The sequence below is a fragment of the Festucalex cinctus genome, chromosome 5 (assembly GCF_051991245.1).
Source record: "Festucalex cinctus isolate MCC-2025b chromosome 5, RoL_Fcin_1.0, whole genome shotgun sequence".
Taxonomy (NCBI): domain Eukaryota; kingdom Metazoa; phylum Chordata; class Actinopteri; order Syngnathiformes; family Syngnathidae; genus Festucalex; species Festucalex cinctus.
The window spans coordinates 20,087,749-20,111,060 of NC_135415.1; the positions used below are offsets into that span (position 1 = coordinate 20,087,749).

The 23,312-nt window shown below is 39.0% G+C and overlaps 1 protein-coding gene across 3 annotated transcripts in view; it reads left to right on the plus strand.

Annotated features, from left to right (window-relative positions):
- The window catches only part of LOC144019517 (rho guanine nucleotide exchange factor 28-like), a 45,901-nt gene extending 24,434 nt beyond the window's left edge, over positions 1 to 21,467 (plus strand). The window contains exons 12-40 of one of the 3 annotated variants that reach the window (XM_077522639.1): positions 601 to 980; positions 2,259 to 2,391; positions 2,722 to 2,833; positions 2,987 to 3,067; positions 4,421 to 4,463; positions 5,670 to 5,759; positions 6,286 to 6,409; positions 7,816 to 7,960; positions 8,212 to 8,267; positions 9,980 to 10,037; positions 10,738 to 10,879; positions 11,008 to 11,132; positions 11,206 to 11,346; positions 11,923 to 12,173; positions 12,244 to 12,369; positions 12,441 to 12,558; positions 13,827 to 14,081; positions 14,168 to 14,244; positions 14,320 to 14,498; positions 14,688 to 14,785; positions 14,857 to 15,048; positions 16,283 to 16,414; positions 16,504 to 16,637; positions 16,718 to 16,765; positions 17,302 to 17,406; positions 17,477 to 17,641; positions 18,785 to 19,036; positions 19,174 to 19,528; positions 20,587 to 21,467. In XM_077522639.1, the coding sequence (XP_077378765.1) occupies positions 601 to 980; positions 2,259 to 2,391; positions 2,722 to 2,833; positions 2,987 to 3,067; positions 4,421 to 4,463; positions 5,670 to 5,759; positions 6,286 to 6,409; positions 7,816 to 7,960; positions 8,212 to 8,267; positions 9,980 to 10,037; positions 10,738 to 10,879; positions 11,008 to 11,132; positions 11,206 to 11,346; positions 11,923 to 12,173; positions 12,244 to 12,369; positions 12,441 to 12,558; positions 13,827 to 14,081; positions 14,168 to 14,244; positions 14,320 to 14,498; positions 14,688 to 14,785; positions 14,857 to 15,048; positions 16,283 to 16,414; positions 16,504 to 16,637; positions 16,718 to 16,765; positions 17,302 to 17,406; positions 17,477 to 17,641; positions 18,785 to 19,036; positions 19,174 to 19,528; positions 20,587 to 20,768 (4,299 nt within the window). In that variant the 3' untranslated portion in view covers positions 20,769 to 21,467. The remainder of the gene's footprint in view (positions 1 to 600; positions 981 to 2,258; positions 2,392 to 2,721; positions 2,834 to 2,986; positions 3,068 to 4,420; positions 4,464 to 5,669; positions 5,760 to 6,285; positions 6,410 to 7,815; positions 7,961 to 8,211; positions 8,268 to 9,979; positions 10,038 to 10,737; positions 10,880 to 11,007; positions 11,133 to 11,205; positions 11,347 to 11,922; positions 12,174 to 12,243; positions 12,370 to 12,440; positions 12,559 to 13,826; positions 14,082 to 14,167; positions 14,245 to 14,319; positions 14,499 to 14,687; positions 14,786 to 14,856; positions 15,049 to 16,282; positions 16,415 to 16,503; positions 16,638 to 16,717; positions 16,766 to 17,301; positions 17,407 to 17,476; positions 17,642 to 18,784; positions 19,037 to 19,173; positions 19,529 to 20,586) is intronic. The other 2 variants (XM_077522640.1, XM_077522641.1) reach the window with 2 other exon arrangements.
- The last annotated feature ends 1,845 nt before the right edge of the window (positions 21,468 to 23,312 follow it).

Genomic DNA, 23,312 nt, shown 5'->3' on the forward strand with positions numbered 1-23,312 from the left:
TGAACTGATTGCCAGCCAATAGCATGATAATAATAATAATAATTATTATTATTATTATTATTAATGCATTATATTTAGAGGCATAGACACCATACAATTTAAAAAATAACTTTAATAAGAAAAAACAATAAATGCATAATTTAAAATGGAAAAAAAATGACCAGTTCTAGCACCCTCTGGTGGCTAGTTTTTTGAGTGCAGTTTAATTTTCACACGGCATATTTTGGCCCTTCGATGTTTCAAATCCACGCTAATGGTCAGATGAAGGGGAACGTAATATGCTTTTGAAGCGATTTAATATTTGTAGGAGCTCAATGTGTGCTTGCATTAGCAAGTAAGCGTCTCAATATATATATTTATATAGAAAGTAAAAAAATGAGGGGGTGTGCTTTTTATGAATTTATAAAAAAAAAAAAAAAAAAAAAAATCCGTCACTTTTTTTCTCATCAGACACCCAAACTAATTTTTGACACACAAAAAAATGCATACAGCTCAAAAACCAACTCACACGGTCAGCTTATGCTTTTTATTTCTAAAGAATTGTCAAAAATTGCACACTAATACATGATATGAACACATTCCTACATTTTTCTCTTCCAGGTCGATGATGTTGATATTAAATACCGCTCTCGCCCAGTGCCTGATGTTACCAGTCCTTGCTGGGAGCCTTTCTCCATGACACCCCCTGATCCAAGGACCTGCCCAAAAAATCATCACCTACCCACGCCACACAACGGCGATCGGGCTGTCCGAAGCCCAGGCCCGGAGAAATTCAAGGAGGCACCTCTCTACGTCTCTCCTCCCTCTCCCACTTCTCCGTTTGCTTCCCCCCCAACTTTCCCATCATCCCCCCTGGCTTCCGCCTTCCGTTTGTTTGAAGGAGGTCACAGGCGACAGACACAAATCAGCCTTCCAGTCTCTCCCACTTTGAACGGGAAAGGATGCAACTTGAACTTGCCGGTGACGACCCGCGGACTGAGGTATGACCGTACTGAATCAGAAGATGATTTTTTCAATATTCTTGCTGAAAGTTAAAAAGGTGTCTTGCTAGATGCTACACATTCAGTGTAAAAGTAAAAAAAAAAAAAAATGATGAGCTTACTTCTCTGCCCTCAATTTACAGTCGATGAATTGATGAATTTTCTGACATTTTTACATCATCTTCAAAGGTTGATAATATAAACATCCAGAAGGATTGTTACTGTAAATGGTGGTCATCTTATTTCAATATTAGATGTTGTTATAAATAAGAACAGAAAAGGTCATTAATATGAACCATGCTACTTCGAAAAGTATTCTCTTTGAAAGAATAATGTAAAGAATGCGAAGGGAAGCCTGAAAAAAAAAATTGAATATATCGAATCTGTTTTCCTTTCTGAGCCTGATATCAGTTCATAAAACCATGAATCGATTATTTAATATCTCTTTTTCACATAAATTCATAAGTAAATAGAATTTTAATGGACAATTTCTTATTTTTGCATCTTACTGTTTTCTTGAAATGTATTGTTCACATTAATTTAAAGGGATACTTGACTGATTGAACAATTTTCAGCAGTGAAAAGTTGCCCAGAATGAATTTGATGACTTCATTATTTTTCATATACTGTACAATGACTACCTTTAAAAAGTATTTTTTCTACTTGCTGTTGACTGATGATGACATCACCTATGCTGGGGAAGTGGCTAATGACCAATCATGGCTCACATGTTTTCTGGGTTGGGTCAGCAAACTGAGCCATGATTGGTCGTTACAGACTTCCTCAGCAGACGTGATGTCATCTTCAGCACCAAGTAGAAAAAGTAGCTTTTAGCTGTATTAATTATACATGAAAAATAATGATGTTATCAAATTCATTCTGGACAAAATATGAACTTTTTATTGCTGAGAATGTCTCAATGAGTCAAGTATCCCTTTAATGTATTTTCCTATATTTACGAAAGACCTGACTTACTGCACTATATGACAATTCCGAATCTTTTTTAGTTTATATTTGTAAATATTGACATACAATTATGAAAATATTTTCATCTCATACTTGCTGTCCGTGTTTGTGTAACACTTAAGTGATTATAACGTGTTACTTTCATGAATAAACTTTAATCATTTAACCATTTACTGCCTCCGCAAAATGTAATTTTAATGTTTGTGGAGTTTTTATATTTAAGAAGAATTGCGCAATGTGTCCGAACAAAGTTGTATTTTCAGCATGCTAAAAAATGGGCTAATTGCATCGTTTATTTATGTGTGTCAACAGTCCTAGTCTTGAGTGTGACAGTGGCGAGGAGGACATACTGGGACACTCGTACCCAAGCTCGGCCTCAAAGCTGCAGTCCAGCTTTCCAGACTTTAACAGATCTCACTCCGACAGCACACAAAATCCCACCAAGGTATTGTAATACTGCATGTGTACTTTCTCGATACGTACCTGGTTGTATCACCTCTTGGCTGTTATATGATAAATAGGCTATGTTTTTACTTTTTCCTGATTGTCTATTCAAATAAAACCTCTCGAGACACAAAGTACAACCTTTTTAACGTGTTTGATCGATCTTTTGATTGTGGTTGTAAAATACCAATATGCAGATGTAGAAACATCCTTAACGGCTCAATGCCGTGACAAAAGGCCAGACATATTGAGTTTTTCAGCATTATTCAAAAATGTTCTGTTCTCAGGCTGTTTGCTTGCTGCCCTCTGCTCTGTCCCTGCTCTCATCCAGAACCCCGAGGAAGGCGAGCTTCGACTGCGCTCGTACTCTTACTCCTCCCCCAAGGCGAGGCCTTCACGCACTTTGCTAAACAGAGATGCAACCATCACTGACCTGGCAGAAGGTGAGTGGAATCTGAACCTGTCATTATTTTTTTTTATCAGTTTAACAAAAACCTGCCATTTTATCAGAGGTGTGTAGACTTTTATATCCAGTGTGTGTGTTTAGTGTTCGTATTACTGTAAGGCAACACCATTACTCTGTGTGAATTCTGTAGATGGTGCATTCAGCAGCAGTGGTCGTTCTCTACTTCAGGCGTTATCTCTCTCTAAATCGCTCTCGCGACTCAACCAAGTTAGTAAGTACATCAGGGTGAAGAAAGAAGATTCCGCCGAAAGTTTCTGTGGGCATTGAAGTGTTTCTCTTAATGGGGGAAATCTGGTGATAATCAAGAGATGCTCAAAAGCAGTATCGAGGTGTAATTATGGTGGATTACTGGCTATAAACTACAGGAAGATAGTTTACCAGTACTCAAAGCTCTTTCTCAATATTACAATGCAACAATATGGTGCAGCAACGTTCCAGGTCCAATTTGGATTATCAACTTTCAGTCAACCAGTCAAGATTTTTGAGGGGTTAAAAGAATTTTATTTTTTTTTTATTTTTTTTTCCAACATTTTTTGGACAATGAAAAAATGTCATTTTGCACTTTCAAGTGTTGATACACTAAGGTCAAAAGTAACTCAATTATGGATACAAAATGGACTGGTCCACTTTATGGGTCAATTTGACCCAACTTTCTGAGTTGTTTTATACAAATGACCAATTTCTTAACCCTAAGTTGGGTCAAATTGACCCAAGTAGACGATCTGACCCAACTTTATGGGTTGTTTTATACAAAATGGCCCATTATTATTTTTTTTTAACCCAAAGTTGGGTCAAATTGACACAAGTAGAATATCTGAACTTTATGGGTTGTTTTGTACTAAATTACCTTAAAATAATAACCATAATAAAAACATAATAATAAAAAAAGTTGGTTCAAATTGACCCAAATAAAGGATCTGTCCCAACTGTATGGGCTGTTTTGCTACAAAATTATCCTTTATTTATTTATTTGTTTGTTTGTTTGTTTTATTTTTTTGATTATTTTGTGGATTGTTTTATTGAAAAAAGGTCTATCAAACTGATTTTTTTTTTTTTATACCATATGAACCATTTTTTTGATCCAATGTTAGGACAAATTTACCCAAGTAGATGATCTGTGCATTTTTTTTTTAACCCGTAACTGGGTTATGTTTTTGAGTATGATCAAAAACAGACTTTCTCCATAGCTTGATGTCATGCAAGTTTAAACAAATCTGGTCTAAAAATACAGAATTTGTTTTACTGCCTTGAAGCTTTGGAGAAGGCTAATGAAGGGTTTGAAGGTTACTCAAAGGTTACCGTTTTACTTCATTTGGGGTTTCTCTCTTGGTTTTGCTGTTCTATTTTTAATGCCGTCCGTTTATCCTTGGCAAAACTCTGGTGCCATGTTTGGTCTGTCTTTGTGTGGGTGTTTGCATTCAGACTTTTTTTTGCTATTCTGCCAATGGGATGGAAGTTTCAACCTCTGGCTTTGGGTTCACTCGGTTTATAATAACTTCCTTCCTGTGAATGACAGATTTATTTCTCTCTCACTCATTTGTCTTTCTCTGACACTACATTACAGAGCAGAGTATGCTGAACCTGACGGAGGCTTCCAAAGAAAAGAGGTAACCGCATTGGTTCACCATATGAGCTGAGACCAGATCCGCAGGGCCTTACTCAGATGTCAAAACAGACTTCCGCCCCTTTTTAGGCTTCACTGTTGGCCTGCAGTAAGAGATTAGCTGCGATGGCTCAGTGTTCAACCTGTGTTTGGGGTCTGACAGGGCAGGATGTGACACACTTCCTGTTGCAAGGCCAGGGCCAGTGTACGCTCGGATTGCAACCTCAAAATAACCGCACAGTAAACAGCAACATCCCTGACGTGACCCTTTGCTATTTTAACACTATATGTCGAATATGAACGACTGATGCCCCATTAACATATGCTTCGCTATTCATCCATATTTTTTTCGCATAATTGTTATTCATTTCCCTTTGTTCATTACTCAATTGTGTGTCACAGGCTCATTAGTGCCTCTTTGCTAACAGAGGAAACATTTTAGATAATCATGTTACATTGGCAATTTCATTTCATTTCAATGCAGTTCATCAGATAGAAGAAAGTCACCATGATTATTTCCCCTTCACGAGATTAGAAGCTAGTAATAATAAATGGCTTACTAAACTTTGTTTTCTTACTCTAATAATAGGCATATTTTTTTAACACACCGAATCTCCCAATGGACCGAAAAAAACAACAGTTGGTTTGTAGGGATATAACGATATCCAAACATTACGATACAATATTGTCACGATATGATAATTATCACGATATTGTAAAAAAATAAAATAATAATAATAAAAAGCTCATACTAAAAAAAAACACTATATTGTGCTTTGTACACTACAGCAATGAAAAATATACAAATATTATAAATATATAAAAAATATATAAATATAATATGTAAAAAATATTGAGGCACTTGCTAATGCAAGCACACATTGAGTTCCTCCACATACTGACTCGGTTCACAAGCATATTATGCCCCCCTTCATTTGACCATTAGCGTGGATTTTAAACATATAAGGGCCAAAATATGCCTTGGAAAAATTAAACTGCACTAAAAAACTAGCCACCAGAGGATGCTAAAACTACACAAATGGAAATCAACCCGACTTTTTTTTTTTTTTTTTAAACAGATGTGCTGCTTTTAATATCGTGACATGACGACGACGCTATATTGTGTCAGTTTTAAGATCGAGATATCACGATATTGCCTTTATCATTACATCCCTATTGGTTTGAGTTGTGCTATGTATCCGTCATGCAGGGTTTTGGGTTTCCGTAAGCGGGCCCAGTCAGCAGAGGAGGAGAGCAGCGCATCACTCCAACACCTCACCCTCACAGAGTTCCTTAAAGAGTATGTGTTCACCAAAGCCGCCTCACAGCCACGCATGTGCGGCCCGACCTATTTTAACATGGTTTTACAGTACCTTTCACTTCATTAACGACATCTGTCCTCCTGCACATACAACCTCCGGATTGACTTAAAAATTTAAGCCACATGATTGATTTGACGTCATGCTGCATGCCATTTTCTTCTTTATGTTCTGCCTAGTGTTGATGGAACGAGTTTTACGTTTTTGCTAATAGTCGACATGTTGTTAATTGCATCTCTCCAAGGTCATGCTATAAATAGTATCCACTAGAGTCCATAGTGACACCCAAGCATGCCAAGCATGTTATCAAGAGTAATAGTCTGTAGAGTAGAGCACTGGAAGACTGTCTGGACATTCTTTCATCTCAGCATGATGCTAGAATCCCAGGTTATTAAATCTGTGCTAAAAATAAATAAAATAAATAATAATACTAATATCATGAGTTTTGCATCTTGGCCTTCAAAGATGCCACTGAAGTGACTAACTGAACTGTTTACATTGGAACAGGATTGAGGATGAGGAGTGGGACAAATACATTATTCCATCCAAGGTCGAGTCAGAGAAGTACAAAGTGAGTCGGACCTTCAGTTTCCTGAAGAGCAGGATGTCCAGCACTCGCAACAAAACCAAGGTACATCTTTGCCACTATGTAAACTGTCATTCCTCTCGGGTAAAATCTTCCCCGTGCATGTCCACGTCTCACACTCAAGGTGGAACTCATTTTTGCAAATGTCTTATTGTGATTAACTCATTCACTCCCATTTTCACTGAAGCAACCCCCTTCACTCCCGGCTGTTTTACTGGATGTTGACTGATTTTGCAAGGCCCACAGGATATTGTGTTCTACTGCTAGAAAAACATGGAACCTACCAAAAGCAATATTAGAGTCTCTTCTTTCATAAGGAAAAAAAAAAAAAGTATATTCATATATGTTTCCGTTTTGCAGCAATTAGCATTAGAATATAGTTAAGTTTTATTATACAACAAAATTTCCCCTTATGCGGATTAATAAAGTATCTATCTATCTATCTATCTATCTATCTATCTATCTATCTATCTATTTTGCAGAAATCTATTTAGAATTGTGAGTAATTGAGCTTTTTTTCAACATGGCCCTGGTTGATCTCTTATACTCTGCTGCCACCTGCTGGCCGTTTATGTAATAACGATCATTGCTTTAAGCATTCTCTTCAGTTCAGAGGCTGCAGCAAAGCCTTCTGCATGCTCTAGCATAAAAATAAAAAATAAAAATGTATGAATACATCTTTGGGAGCATGGTAATATTTAAAATAGAACATATTTATACGTTTTTGGGAGCAAATGAGATAACACAGACGATAAGTTTTCTTTCTTTCATAAAGGACTACAGAAATCAGGGAACAATCGGAGGACAATTTGAAATTAAACAAATAGTTCCAAACGATTACTCGATTATGAAAATAGTTGTCTATTAATTGGATTATCGATTAATTTTGACAGCTCTAAAAAGTTTTACGATCTCTCAGTTAAAGCCGGGTCAGAATTCCTGTGCCGGGCAGCCGTTTTCTGTCCAGGGTGCCTTTATTTGGCGAGGGAGAAAATTCCCTCTCCTCAGGTCTTAGTAACAGGACACAGAAAAAAAATATCCTCTTACATAATACCAGACCTCCTAGAACATCATAAGGAACCAAAACACATTCTGTGGTATACTCCGCAGAGTCACACCATGTGTTAGAGCGCATGATGCCATGCATGCACATATACACAACCAGTCGAGGAAACAAACATGAACTCGTAGTCTTCCTTGTAAAGTTTGATAGGAAAATAAACATTCCTCGCTCACGCACACACACAAAGGAATCACCACTAATGCTCCCCCAAGGATTAAGCACCGCAACAGCAGAACTCGTGGACCAGAACAAAGTTAACACAGAGAGGCTCATTCAAAGCCCTTTATCTCAACTAACACCACCTCATCAGGTGTATCGCAGCAGGAAGCTGGCCACTCAACAGCAGCTCAACGGTTAAATGTGTTTTATTTACGAACGCTCTTTTCAGGTTAAAGGGAAAGAGGCGAAGGATGGGAAGGACAAGAACGGAGCTGCTAATGGACATCAGTTTGCGCCTGCGTCTCCATCTGGCCCTGCTGTCTGTGTGGCCTGCGATAAGTCTGTTTCTGGGAAGGAGTGGCTGCAGTGCTCCAGTAAGTATTCCGCAGCGTTGTTGTTGTTTTATGTCTTGTGGTGGCTCAACTGTCAGCGTTTGTGTAAATATCCTCACACGTGCTTGCCTTCATGTTTTGGTTCACAAAAAGCGATGAAGTCAGCTTTCTTCATTCCCCCAGCAAAGTCAACACTGATGGGCAGATTTGATGGCCATCTGGACACGGCTTGTTTTGTTTATTATCAGTTCAATGATTGCATTAACGAGGACTTTGTCTGTTTTTGTCTGTAGACTGCTTCTTGAACGTCCACAAGAACTGTCGAGACTCTGTTGCACAATGCGGCAAGGTAACCATTATACGCTCTCTCTTGGTCTCCAAGAACAATGAGCAAAAGTAATTAATCATTTTAGTTTGTTCTTTGAAACACACTTGGTATTTGGGTCCTCATCCAAACACATGGAGCGTACAGTTGTGGCCAAAAGCTTTGGCAATGACTAAAAATGTTTTGTTTCACCAACTTTGCTTCTGTGAATTTCATTGCTTCTTTATTTTTGTAATAAACAGGTCTTAAAGGGGAAGTTAATCCCACCCCCAAATTCTTTACGTTCTATGCAGCCCCACTAGTCTGTATTTTGGTTAATATTGCCTTAGTAGAATATGAGTTAAGCAGCAAAATCCAGCAGTTTTTCAGGTGGCCATTTTGCCACTTTCTGTCGAGTGAAAATGACATCACAGGTGCTCAGGTCTCAGGAAACAACCAATCACAGCTCAGCTTCAGAAAACAGGTGAGCTGTGTTTGGTTGTTGCCTGAGCCCTGAGTAACTGTGATGTCATCTTAAAGGGGCATTCACTGATCCCTAGCGCCATCTAGTGGCAAAATAATAATTTATTCATTTTAAAATCAACTGTTTATGTCAATAGTATGCAAAAAAATATGTTGTATCGCTTAAATTTAGTTTTATTTATTTTTTTAATGTACGTTGTGTTACGTGGTGTTATGTTGAATATTTATGAATGAAGAAAGCTATCTAGTTTTATACTCGAGTAAATTGTGTTTTACCATTCACGGTGTGTGTTTCTAAAGGGGTCGCCATTGTAGAATGATGTAACATTGTAGTCCATCGGTGAAGTCAGGGTCCTTTTTTTTTTTTTTTTTCTCCGACATCGCAAGTGGAATTTCCGAGTTCAAGGCGTTCCCCTACACACTTCCTGGTTTGAACTTGGAAAATTCCGACTTCCAACCATCCTCGAATGCAGCATAATGCTATTCTTTGACCACTAGAAGGCGCTAGGGTTAACCGAATGTCCCTTTAAGTTGACAGCGAGTGGCAAAATGGCCGTCCCCAGAGATGGATAAATATGGCTGCATTTTGCTACATAATTCATTTTCCACAAATGTAATATTAATCAGAATGTCATATTTAGACTAGTGAGGTCACATATATTATTGCAAAGAAATGTTTATGGTTGACTTCTCCTTTAAGAATGATATGCACTAGTTTATTTTCTAATAAAAGATATATCGTTGTTATTAATCATGCTAGATGCGTAAATGTATTCGCATCTAGTATCGCTCCGTAGCTCTGTAAAGCCATCTACCAAAAACACCCGTTCAACTTTTACCTTCTTATTTCAGAATCTCTCCTCTTTTCCTCTATAAATGCGCTAATGCAACTTAACAATTTGACCTTGTAGATGTTCTTTCAGGAAAGTCAAAAATGCTGTGCACTGCTCTTCGTTGCAGGTCACTGCCTTTTGTCTCCCCTCTCACTCTACTGCCATGTCTGTCAGAGGCTGAATGCTTAATAAGAAATAAATCAGTTCCTGCCTCGCAGACAGGCGGGGAGGCAGTTAAAAAGCTGGGACGAATCAGTTCCAACACTTGGTGACAAAAAGAATTCCTGGAATGATGTGATGTTCTGAACAGTGAAAAATAATAACAGCGGCAGTTTACACTGTCGGTTGCGTAATGTGTTTTCTCCATTTATTTCATTTTAAAATGCCGTATAGCTTCGTTGTTCATCAACTTTTTAAAATTAATATGACATGTTTCCTCAGAGGCTGCAGGAGAAGAATGCATTGTTGATGAAAAGCAAGACCTCGTCTCTCCCACAGAGTGAGTCAGAAATTACATGTGCCCACTCCCGTCTCCCGTGTCCTCCCTCTTCCTTTAATTTATTCTTTTTGTTTTTACCTGCCCATTCGTGTTTTCCTGTTGTTGAAAGCAAATCATTTACTCCGTCCGCTTACTCACCCATGTGAGAAAAAAAAAAAAAAGTTACATTTTAATCTGCCTCAGTGGGGGATCCTTTCCGGATTGTATTTATGAGTGTTTGTCCATTAGCACAGAGGTTGAGTGAGGACATATACTGACAGGATATTTTCAAACTTAAAGACAGTGTGGAGTAAATTAAGATATTGCTTTGTAAATATGTTATACAATCTTGAAGATAATTTTTGAAGATGTAAAAAAAAAAAAACTTGAATTATGTAGAAATACACCTTCCCTTCGGATAGTCCACTGGCCTGACCGCTTTAGAGCATCTCGAGCATGACGCACATTTTGTTTTAAGTCTGACATGACAGCCTGCACGTGCACCAGGGCTTCGGGTTAGCGGTGCTTGCTGCATTAGAGCGTGTCGTCGTTGCGGTGTGAAAAAGCCTCACGACGACCCAGTGAGTTATATTCCAGCCAATGGAAGCTTTGTGTGTAGTTTTGTGTCGGCATTAGAAATACGATTGAACCAAAAAGGCCTTCGTTTAATGTTTCCCATTGACAATAAAAATATTTCTTGTTTTCCTGGTGTCTTCTTCAGCTTCTGTGAAAGACATCTCTTCCTCCTCACCCCTCGCCTCCTCATCAGTTTCCTCGTCTTCCTCACTTACACCAACAATCAAAGAAAAGAGAGAAACACTCAACCCTCTCTCCAAAAGCCTCTCCATCGCTTTAGAGAGCAGGTAAGATGTAGTATATAACCACAAAACAAAAACCTAGAACTTTTTGTAACTGGCATTTTTTTTGGCGGGAATATTGTATATAAAACTAAGCTAACTGGAGGGTCTACTTTCCCTTTTTTGTTCTATAGACGGCTGAGTGACACAGCAGCAATGGAGGTGGATTCCATTCCTACGGTTTACAGCTCACAGTCTGATGAGGGCGCTCCAATCGCAGCGATTCTTCCCTCAGTCGATTCACCAATCACCTCGCAGGGTGAGTGAGGCTGATTCGGACCAGTGTAAACATTTTATTGTTTACATTATAAACTGTTTAAAAACTTGTGCAGATGAAGTCGATGCTCCTTTGCTAAGTGACCTGTCAGCTGACCTGCTGGGACTCGATGCAGAGTCATGGAGTCTTGCAGTCAGTCCAGATTTCTGCAGGCAGCATGACAGACGTGCCATCAAACGCCAGGATGTCATTTATGGTGAGGCTGGGCTTTACTCGTTGAGAGGCATTCGGCCAATTCAATCTCCTCATTTTTTTTAGTTAATCATTCTACATTCACATTAACTTCATGTAAACAAGTTTTTTAATAATTTGTCTTTCACTCCCAAAAACGTATTTAGATGGTTTGTTTTATTTTTTTTAATGTTTTTATGCAAGAGCATACAGAAGGCTTTGATGCAGCTTCTGACATGAAGAGGTGGCTTAAAGCAATGGTAGTTATTACAAAAAACGGCCAGCAGGTGGCAACAAAGTATAACAGATCAGCTAAGGCCATGTTGCAACAAGCTCTTTTTGTCAATGTTTTCACCAGGTATTTGAATATTGATGAAACATGGCTATATTTTAATGCTTATTGCTGCAAAATGGAAACAGATACAAACACACATTTTTCCCTGATGAAAGAAGAGACTCTAATCGTTTTATAGCAATAGAAAAGTATATTCTGTGGTCCTTGCAAAATCAGTCAAAATCCGCTAAAACAGCAGGAGAGGGTTGCTTCAGTGAAAACGACTTGGAGTGAATAATCATAATCCACTTTGCTGCCTCCCTGTAGAACTAATGCAGACTGAGCTGCACCACATCCAGACTCTGACGGTCATGTCGGAAGTGTTCAGACGAGGCATGCTGGAGGAGCTGCAGCTAGGCTGGGACTGCGTGGCCCGGATCTTCCCATGCTTGGATTCCTTGCTCATGTTCCACAGGAACCTCTTTGGATCACTGCAGGAGTGCAGACAAGCTTCCACCCAACCCGAGAACCAGAGAAATTACCTCATCCATCAGATTGGAGACATCCTCCTACAGCAGGTTGGTAATGATGGAGACAAACTATAACAATCATCCACCCATAAAAAGATATTTAAGAATACCCTTTCAGTTCTCAGATGAAAATGCTGAAACGATGAAGCAAGTGTATGGAGATTTCTGCAGTCACCACATGGAAGCTGTCAGCGTCTTCAAGGAGCTTCAGCAACAAAATAAAAAACTCCAGAACTTTGTCAAAGTAGGGCCCAGTTCCACAATATTGTATGCTTTCAACATTGACGTGCTGTAAAATCCTTTTTCTGCTCACAGCAACAGAGCAATAATTCACTGGTCAGGAGAAGAGGGATTCCTGAGTTTATCCTTTTGGTCACCCAGCGCATCACCAAGTACCCAGTTTTGTTGGAGAGGATATTACATTACACTCAAGGCAAGTCGTCTCCATGTTCAGTGGTGACTTGCGATACGAGTGAACAGACTTACTGTGAGTTTTTCAAGATATAAGCCATGCATCGTTCAGCTGATCTTTATTTTTTATTTTTTTGCTTGACTTTTGAACAGAAATTTAAGATACAAGGAGGTGGCAGTGAACGCTACTCCACAAGTAGCAGTTTTTGAGAGCATGAGGCCTCAAACTGTTTGCCACTCCAAGTTGGAATTTACTGACAAACAGATCAAAAATCAAATAGAATTACTTTCAAACAACCACATAGGAAAGCCTAAGGGAGCCTGCTTAGCTTGCTAGTAACTAACAATGCAACGTGCCATAAATGGCCTAACAAATAGCTTTGGAGTCATAACCCATATCTACACAATATGTCTACTCACAGGCATATTGTCTTTATCCTCTGCGAAGATTGACTAATATTATTGCAGCTTACTGAGCTAACAGTTTCTATGTCTGTATTATACTGCCCAAAGGAGTCACATGGTCACAATTAATTATGACGTACAAATTGTTTAATTCTTTACGTTCCGTTTAATTTTGGTATTAGGATAGTTTTGTTTGTTTTTTTTTCTGGTGCAATATTATAGTAACAGGGGTGATCACGGAATGAGTTAAACTCTTATCTCAAGGCACCACTTTAGTATATTTGCTTTCTTTAACTTAAAACTTAAAACAAGCAAATGAATAATATTTTATATATGATTTTAACTCATTCAAACCCAAAAACATGTAAATACATTTTTTAAATATTTTGTCTTTCACTCCCAAAAATATAGTTATACGTTTTTTTGGTTTTATTATGCAAGAGGTTACAGAAGGCTTTCACACAGCTTCTGACATGAAGAGGTGGCTTAAAACAATGGTAGTTATTACAAAAAACTGCCAGCAGGTGGTAGCAGAGTATAAGAGATCAGCCAGGGCCATATTGCAACAAGCTCTTTTTGACAGTGTTTTCACCATGAAAGTGAATATTGATTAAACTTAGCTATATTCTAATGGTAATTGCTGCAAAACGGAAACAGATACAAATGTATTTTTTTTTCTGATGAAAGAAGAGACTCTAATTCTTCTTTTGGTAGGTTCTATGTTTTTATAGCAAGAGAACACAATATTCGGTGGGCCTTGCAGAATCAGTCAATACCCGGGAGCGAAGGGGGGTGCTTCAGTGAAAATGGCTGGGAGTGAATGAGTTTTTAAATGACTTTGAAAACAGGCATTTCATATTAACTTTGATCTGTTACATTTGACAGAAGGCAGTCAAGAACACTCAGACTTGTCAAGTGCCCTGGCTCAGATTCGTGATATCATCGCAGCAGTGGACCTCACTGTAAGTAAGTACGAGAGATCTCAGGAGCTGCAGGAAGTGCTCGCACGTCTCGAAAACAAGAGCTTTGCCAAGCTAAAGAGCGGTAAAGTGATTCGCAAGCAGGATCTGCACAGCAAACACCGAGACCTACAGCACAAGGGACTGCTTTACTGGAAAACCGCCACAGGGCGCCTAAAAGGTTTGTAGAGCTGCATATTGTACACCGGATGATATTCGTTTAGTTGACACCTAACCTAATGTATTTTTTTTGTGTGTTCCCTCTAGATACATTGACTCTCCTGCTTACAGATGTTCTGGTGTTCTTGCAAGAGAAAGATCAACGCTTTGTATTTGCAGCCGTAGTAAGCCTCAACAAAATCACATCTGCAACACTGACTCCTAATGTGTCTGATCTATTCAGTTTCATTTACTTTCAGGACCAGAAACCTCCTGTGATCCCACTTCAAAAGCTCATCGTTAGAGAAGTAGCCAATGAGGAGCGAGGGATGTTCCTCATCTCTGCTTCCTCAGCTGGACCAGAGATGTATGAAGTTCACACCACGACCAGAGAGGAGCGAAATGCTTGGATGAAACACATAAGACAAGCTGTAGAGAGGTTTGTTTTCAAGCCAACTGCTTGCAATTTATCCAATATGTGTGACTATCCATGTTTCATTTCCTCTCCTAACAATTACGTCGTTTAATGTGGCATTTTTGCTTTACAGTACACTCTTTTGTGCTTTGTGCTTGAGTGCTGTATTTGTATGTGTTAATCATTATCTAACCTACTGAACCTACATGGCAGTTGTCCAGAGGAAGAGGAGGAAGAGGAGCGCAGCGCCGAATCGGAAGAGGCCAAGCGAGCAGTGGAAGCGAAGGTTCAGAAAATCTCAAAGTTCCAAGGTAGCATTTGAGTAGAATGTAATGCCAGATGATTAAACTGTGAGGAGTATTAATCAAAATATTTTTTTCAGAGACATTGCTAAGTCAGGACCAGCGCATCTGCAACAGCTTGGAGGAGAAGTTACAGTTATATGCTGAGCTCACAGAGTTAACTCTGCGCTCTCCAGAAGCCATGCCACATCGCCGCCTACTGGTACAGCCAGACAGTGATAGTGAGTCCCCAAGACAGGCCTCAGCACTGCTCACAGCTGCACTCAGAGAAGGTGAGACAACTGTTGAGAAAACTGGTTAAAAAAAAAAAAGTTGAGCCAGTCAGCAAGCTCTTTTTCAAAGAAGACATTTATCTCGACTTCAGTTGAATTTTGAAACAATCGTCCACAAGTAATTGTAATTTTGTATCTACCTGTCCTCATTTGTCTGTACAATGTTTACACTATGGCCACTGCAGGCAAGACGGGGGATTGGTCGTGACACAATGTAGAGGGATTGGATGGACAAATGTGACCGCCTTTGATTGCCGTGGAAGCCTAAACCAGATGTTTAAATTGTCCAAAAATTTGATGCAGATTAGAAAACCAGGTCTGCTGTCGTAAAATGGGATGAACGCAACATAAACAAGCACAATAGGGTGTAACACAACTTTTTTTAATGAATAAAATTTTCGGAAAAAAACAAAACAAAACTCAATGACAAATCACTTTTAAAGAAAGACCTATATATCACAAATTAACATTTTCCTTAAATTTGCATGGAAACTAATGCCATTTTTCCATTCCTCTTATTTGTATTTCCTAGTACCTGATTGTAAAATGGCCACAAGATGCGAGTACGAATAGATATCTGTACTCGTCCATGTCTTAGACTTAGACTTAGACTTGACTTTATTGATCCCTTTGGGATGGCTCCCTCTGGGAAATTTACATGTCCAGTAGCAATGAGAACAGATAATAAAATAGAAAATAATTCAATCAATCAATAAATAAGGTTATTACACCAGAGATTGAATTAATAATAATAATAATAATAATAAAATGAAAAATAAAAATTCAATCAATCAATAAATAAGGTTATTACACCAGAGATTGAATTGAGTCAGGCCAAGTCAGTGGATCTTCATTGGACTCTGCCAGCCGACAAACTCTCTCCAAAGTTGCCCGCCATCCACATTTCATCCGTAAAAAGCCTTGACAAAAAGTGATGGGCCAGGAGGAAATGTTTGTGGAACAGTAGAACAAAATATTGTTAGCCTATTAGCCTCCCTATTAGCTTGTCAAAAATACTGTGATAGACCTGAGGTAACATGGCAAGACTTGAATACGGAGAGAAAAACAACGTACTAATATGCTGTCAATGTAGCATAGCGCTTTATTTACAATTTGAATCTGTAAAAGGGATTTAACGCCAATTTCAATTTCTCAATCAAAAATAGTCAGCCCACTCATGGAGATTCTCCTTGACATTAATCTGATGTTTATGACTTCTGTGCGTCCTGTGTAGCGGAGAACCTGATCACCATTCTGCAAGTTCATGATGGTCTCCCCGTACAAAGCGACAACTCTCCGATCCGGGGGCCCGAGTGCTGCAACTACAATAGCCACGGCAGCAGCATCCATGAGTCTCCCTCGGAACGTAAGCCAGCTCACTCGTATGCGATTTTCTAATGCAAGACAGGCAAACATGTGCAGCGCATGTCATTGTCGTGTCCCTTGTTTTCGCAGCCGATTACCTGAGCACGCTCAGTATGAGCTCCACTTCTCTTGGATCGGACAGCGAAGGGGTGGGGATGGATGGGGTCTTGTGGAGCTCTTCTTCGGAACCAAAGAAAGGAGATACCAAAGAAACACTGTTCAAGGTTTGGCTATTATAGTTCCCGATTGAAGGTTTTTTGGGTGGGAAATGAATATTGATGATATAATCAATACTCTTCTGTAGGTGGCAGAGAGTGTGCAGAGTCTGACTCAGCTTCTTTATAGTCTGCAGGTGAGTAAGGACACAAATGCATGGATGCAATCAGTATCTTTTATTTTCTTCTTACCTTGTTTTGTTTTTCAAAATTTAATTAACGTTACCATGAAATATGTACAGTATATGAGCCGCACCTACTAACCGAATAAAGTAACATGAAAATGTTAGTACTGCAAAATAAATGTGCAGAGAAGAATAAGGTCCCAAATCTTCATTTAGTCCAAACTGTGCCGTTGCTTGGTTTCCATTTTAAATTGCTTCCTTGAAATTGAAACATGGAGTTCATTGAAAATTCATGAACTGTAAACACGATTAGGGTAAGTTAAAAGAGAAGAAAATCTGTGAAACCTGTGATTATAAAAATCCTCAACTAGGCCACACCATTGTTTAACTGCAAGGGTTTAAGATGGCGGGAAAAAAAGTTGTGGCTTATTTGATATGGGTTTAAATAAGTAATATTGAGTTAAATATTTTTTATTTATTTATTTATTTTTGTCTTCCAAGCGGTATTTGATCATGAATGAGTGAGTTGTCGTCTTCGCCGTTTGCAGGCCGCTGTGACTCTTCAAGACAGCTGTCTTGAGATCCAGAAAATTCTCCTTCAGCAGGGAGACAAATCTCAGATCAAGACTCTCACCTCCCTCCAAAACAGCTCGGTATGCCTTGAATAAATGGTTTGGTATGTCCGAGTTGTGAACAGCTAACAGTGGATCTGCTGTGCTGCAGGATCAGGAGAGGCAAATGGGCATTGATAAGAAGAAAGAGGAAGTTGAAAAGAAAAGTTTAGAGAGGAAGAAGGAGGAAGTGGATGAGGTGCAGAAACTGCATGTGAAACTGAAACAAGACCAGCAACGCTGGGACAAGGAGTGTGTGGCCAGGGAGAAACAACAGGTTGGTCTTTCTCCTCCGTCGTTCCTCGGCGATGGAGGTCACGCTGATCCGCAAAGGTTGAATCGAGGCAAATGGACTTCTTTTTTTGGTTGACGATGTTTCACCTTCATCCAAAAGGCTTCTTCAGTTATTAATTTTAGGTGTGCGGTCTCCCCATTCTTTGAGTACACTTGAGGGGCTTACGTCATGTACAGCACTCCAATTCCAGTCATTGGCACAGATGCATGATGTCATTTGAAGAGAGGACATTTTTCTGAGAGTCTACATATAGAGGCTATAGGCCAATAAATAATAGAATTAAGTATTAGAATAAATTATTATTTCATTTTTAAAAAATGAAGTATTTTGCATATACAGGGTGACATAAAAATGGGAACTTTAAAACTTTATTTATAGTAATAATAGTAACAATGTTGGAATTGTAATTTTTTAAAAATGATGTTCTGTAGATGACATCCTCCTGTACAAATCCATTGAAATCTGTTGAGATTCCTCATTGACTGCTGCAACATCTCAGCTGGGATTCCATCATTGCTTTTCAGGTTTCAAATATTATAAATAAAATATTTTTCTTCCATCACTCTTGGTTTTATTGGATTGTTAAAAAGTTCCCCTTTTATTGTGTCACTCTGTATTTATTCATTTTACATGTATTTTTATTCATTTATGTCATTATTGTAAATGAAATATTAGTAAAAGGAACAATTAATTGTTATTCATTAAATATTTTATTTAATATTGGTTTATGAAATCATTCTGAATAATTTATAAAATAATGTATTAATTTATAAATAATTTAAAATTAGAATAGTTATTTTATTAAAATCTACATTTTACATATACATTTTAATAATTAAATAAAAGTTAAATAATTGGTTAATTATGTATTATGTATGTATTGTACAGTTTTTGCATTTTAAAAATTAACTCTTTGACATACAATTTTTTTGTACCTCTTCTATGCATAATATCGAACCAAATCACCCATTTTATATTAGAATGCAATTTAAAGAAAACACGTTTAATTCTTCCGCCTGTCACTGTACATTGCTTGCATAGATAGTTGATCAAATATCTATTTTTAAATAATACACAGTGATTTTCCGACAAACTGAATTGGTCTGTATGATGTTCTGTGTGCAGACTGAGCAGGAAAGTGCACTGGAGCATCGGGAGCAGAATTGCACCCTGGAGGCAGAACGGCTGCGTTGCGAGCGGGAGGAGCTGGAAACTCAGCTGCTGGAGTATCGTAACAGTCTGGACAGACTGCGGGAGGGCCAGAAGAATGTTGACAGGGAGAAGGAGAAGCTCGAAGCCCAGCAGAGGCTCCTCCAGAGCTGGAGACACAACCGGCAGAGCAGTCTGCCCGTCACCATACCGCTGGATGGATACAAGGTAGGAAAAAGAGGGGAGATGACGACGCTCGTTACTATTAGGTTATTGGTAACATTGGAAAATCCAGGTATAAAATCAAGTAACTTGTACTTTGGTGTAGTGAATTTTCTGACCACATGTCTTTAAATCCTCCCCAGGTGCCGAGTCACAGTCGCTCAGGCAGCCTGGACGGCACTTGCTGGACGTACGAGAACGACGCAGCTCTGCTCGCCTCCTTCCAGAAGAACCGGGCCCACAACAACAACCCACATCAGTATCTGCTCCCGGCCCCCAGGCGGAACCACGACGGCCCCCGGCAAGCCTCCGGCTACGGCGCGGACCTCAGCCTCAGTGCCAGCCTCTACAACAGCCTCAACGCGCTGCTCAGCCAAACGCACCGAAAACAATCTCAGGATGGGCTGACGTTCGCCAACTGCTCCAAGAACCACAATCAGCCTCCCAACACGTCTGTCAATCCCACAGGCACAGCGCAGCCGCAGAGCACCAGCCAACGTATGTAGTGCAACATGACGAGTACTTTATTTTTCTTTTTTTTTTTGTCCTGTTGAGAAAGACTAGAGAGGCATGTGAAAATTATATAATCTATACATTTGACAAATTGGAGCTTATCTCAGCTGACTTTGGGTGAATTATACCCTGGAAACATTCACACGTGGGCAGGAAATCTGGACTTTATTTATTTATTTATTTATTTTATTTATGCCATTCTAAAAGGAAAGAAAGGAATGAAAGAGGGACCAAAAGAAGTAAAACTTATATGTGCCGCTGATCAACACAAAATGAATGACATCAACAGTCAAGACATTTTCAACATAACAATTTTACAAAATTACAAAATTGATTAACTCAACAGTATAATTCTGTGCTACATATCAATAACATATATTTTCTTAGCAATAGTGCTTTTTTTTTTTTTTTTAAATACAAATACCGTACATTGAGATCTTTTTGTTTTGCAAACCCGATTGTTCTACACACTGACATCTTGAATTGAAATTTTTAATCTTTTTTTGCATGTAGTGGTAGCATTTCATGATGAGCTTGCGACATTGTTTTTAAAGCAGTTATACTCCATCAATTCATGAAACGTTTTAATCGTATAAATATTGTATAATATTTTTGGAAGCATGGGTTAAACATTTGAACTCCAAACATGAAACTGTGAGGCCGACCTACTAACCACTAGGTCACTGTGCTGCAAATTATGAATAACATTTGAGGTACGATTGAAGTGCATACCCGTATGTCAAGTTTGCGCTTGCCAGACAAAGCAAAAACTTGTCCAAACGACAGCTTCTATATCAAAGCACCACTACAGATATATTCCAATATTTGATCTAAAAAGCTCTACTTTTGTTGAACCTGTAAAATAGATACATACTAATTTTGACACCCCTAATTATTATTATTATTATTATTATTATTACATTTTGGCTTGAGTGGTAGTGATCAGCAGTAGATTTCGTCTTGTGCTTTTGTAGATGCTCAAAACATACCTGTACTGTAGCACTCTCCAAAGACCGACTCTCACCTCTCGTCTTCCCCGTCAGACTTGAGTCCGCAGTTGGATCGACATTCCTGGAGGCCAGAGGTGCCTGCTCAAGAACTTTACGAGAACACGTACAGCTCCTCTTCTCCCTCCCTCACGCCACTCCTCCCCCCGCAGTCCTACCTCTCTCTCGAAGGACATCTCGGGGAGGACGGAAGCGAGGAGAACATTGTTTACCTCTGAGGACCCAGACTGAACTTTGAACTCTGAACTCTGTTTTGCCTGTGATGGATGTCAATATATTTGGGGAAACTGTGGATAATCAAGTGAGCAGAAAGTAGCATATGTGCCTTTAAAACGTGGCCATCAGTTTTCCTGTTTAATCAAACCGTCGTGCCTTTTGCTTTGGTACTCGCTACAATGACATATTTGTCTGTATAAACTAAACTAATTGGTTTATATCATTTTTTGTTTAGGTGTGCCTTGAACAAGTCGCTAGGAAGCAACATTTATTAGCACTTAAAATAAAATATATGGGCAAAGCCAACATAGGCCTTCCCAAGCTATGTACAGCATTAATTGCTCTTTAGTATCATGGTATTGCTATGTGATCTTAAATAATATTTATCTGAGATGTGTCTGTAAATATTGGATGTACTATGCCGTATAGTTTATTGAAAGGGCTACCTATGCACACGGATGGAAGAGGTTCAGTCTTTTCTCAATGAAGTGCCAAAATAAATGCAATTCTTTTTTTCCTCCTCTCAATATTTCCTTTTGGAACATTTTGGTAATTTATTGTACGTAAATGGCTTCATGTACTGTACACAATGTTTGGTTTCTTAAAGGAGAAGTCAACCCCTTTTTTTCACAATATGTTCTATGCAGCCCCACTGGTCTAAATATGGTTTTCTGGGTAATATTGCAGTCGTGGAATATGAGTTAAGTGGCAAAATCCAGCCGTTTTTATCCATCTCAGGGGGCGGCCATTTTGCCACTTGCTATCCGACTGAAGATGACATCAATGTTGCTCAAGGCTCAGGCAACAGCCAATCACAGCTCACCTGTTTTCTGAAGCTGCTCTGTGATTGGCTGTTAGCTGAGATCTGAGCAACAATGATGTCATCTTCAGTCGCCAGCAAGTGACAAAATGGCCGCCCACTGAGATGGATAAAAATGGTCGGATTTTGCTTCATAATTCATTTTCCACAAATGTAATAGTAATCAGAATGTCATGTTTACACTGGTGAGGTCACCTATAGCATATTCTCAAGAAATGTTTCAGGTTGACTTCCACTTTAATGGCTGTAATCACTGCTGTGATGTGTGTAAAATTTTTGGCTGCTTATAAAAAAAAAAAATATCGTTGCAAACATCTGCTTGTGTGTGAAGTTAACATCTTATACCGGAGCAACTTTTCACCGACAGTTACAGTTTAAACTTAATATTGTTGCATCCTGTGAATCTGGGGTATAATCTTGACAATTAGGTTCTGGTATTTGACCTCAGATCCGCCTCAGTGCTTTTGTACGTGTTCCCTTAAACACCTTCTAAGAAGCCAAGAAACGTCAGCTGCGTGACCTCAGCGATGACAACTGTCACTCGCACCAGGGATCCGACCACAAAACCATAGAGGCGCCATCGCAACCATCAACTTGTCAGAGCACGGAAATTGACATGTTGAAGTGCATTCATGAAGTCTCGTGTAAATACTGCTCCGGATCTTTGTGTGGCTATTTATTATTTATTGCTATATTCCTATGTTAACCACAACGCCAGGCAAACACATTACACTGTTTTTTCAATCTTCTACGTCCTGCTACAACTTAAAAACTGCAATATATATATATATAGCGCATTTCATGAAGAGTGTGCTTCACATAAGTAAAATTATAACTTTAAAAGGGGCGGCATGGTGAATGAGTGGTTAGCACGTCCGCCTCCCAGTTCTGAGGACTCGGGTTCGGGTCCAGGTTCCAGCCTTCCTGAGTGGAGTTTGCATGTTCTCCCCGTGCCTGCGTGGGTCTTCTCCGGGTACTCCGGTCTCCTCCCACATTCCAACGACCTGCATGGCAGGTTAATTGGGCGCTCCGAATTGTCCCTTGGTGTGTTTGAGAGTGTGGATGGTTGTTTGTCTCTGTGTGCCCTGCGATTGGCTGGCAACCAGTCCAGGGTGTAGGTGTACCTCGCCTACTGCCCAAAGTCAGCTGAGATAGGCTCCAGCATCCCCGCGACCCCTATGAGGAATAAGCGGTCAAGAAAATTGATGGATGAATGCCATTTAAAAGCATTTACTATAGCAAAAAAAGGTAATGATGTTTAAAAAATAAGTAAAGAAACAGGAATAAGAAATTAAAAAAGCAGCTTTCTAAAAATAACGAACAGTGCAAGAACATGGTTTTGGAAAATATGATTTTAAAATATTTTGGAATACTTTCATCATAAGTACCAGTGTGGCGTGAATAATTCTTAAGATGAAGTTAAAAACATACACACTTGGGGCTAACCAGTTCTGTTGGATGCTTATTCAATTTACATGCAGCATAACAACTAAATGCTGCTTCACTGTGTTTACTTTGAACTCTAGGCTCCACTAATTGATGGAATCTAAGTTGCTAAAATAAAATAAAAATGCAATTTCAATTCTGGTCATTCCAAATTTTAAAACTCTCGTCCCTAATAAAGGTTGACATTTTTAATAATGACATATCCTTATGATAATTGTGCTATAATGTTTTCCTCATCACAATCTACAGCCTGTACATTTGGGTTCCAAATTCCAATCTC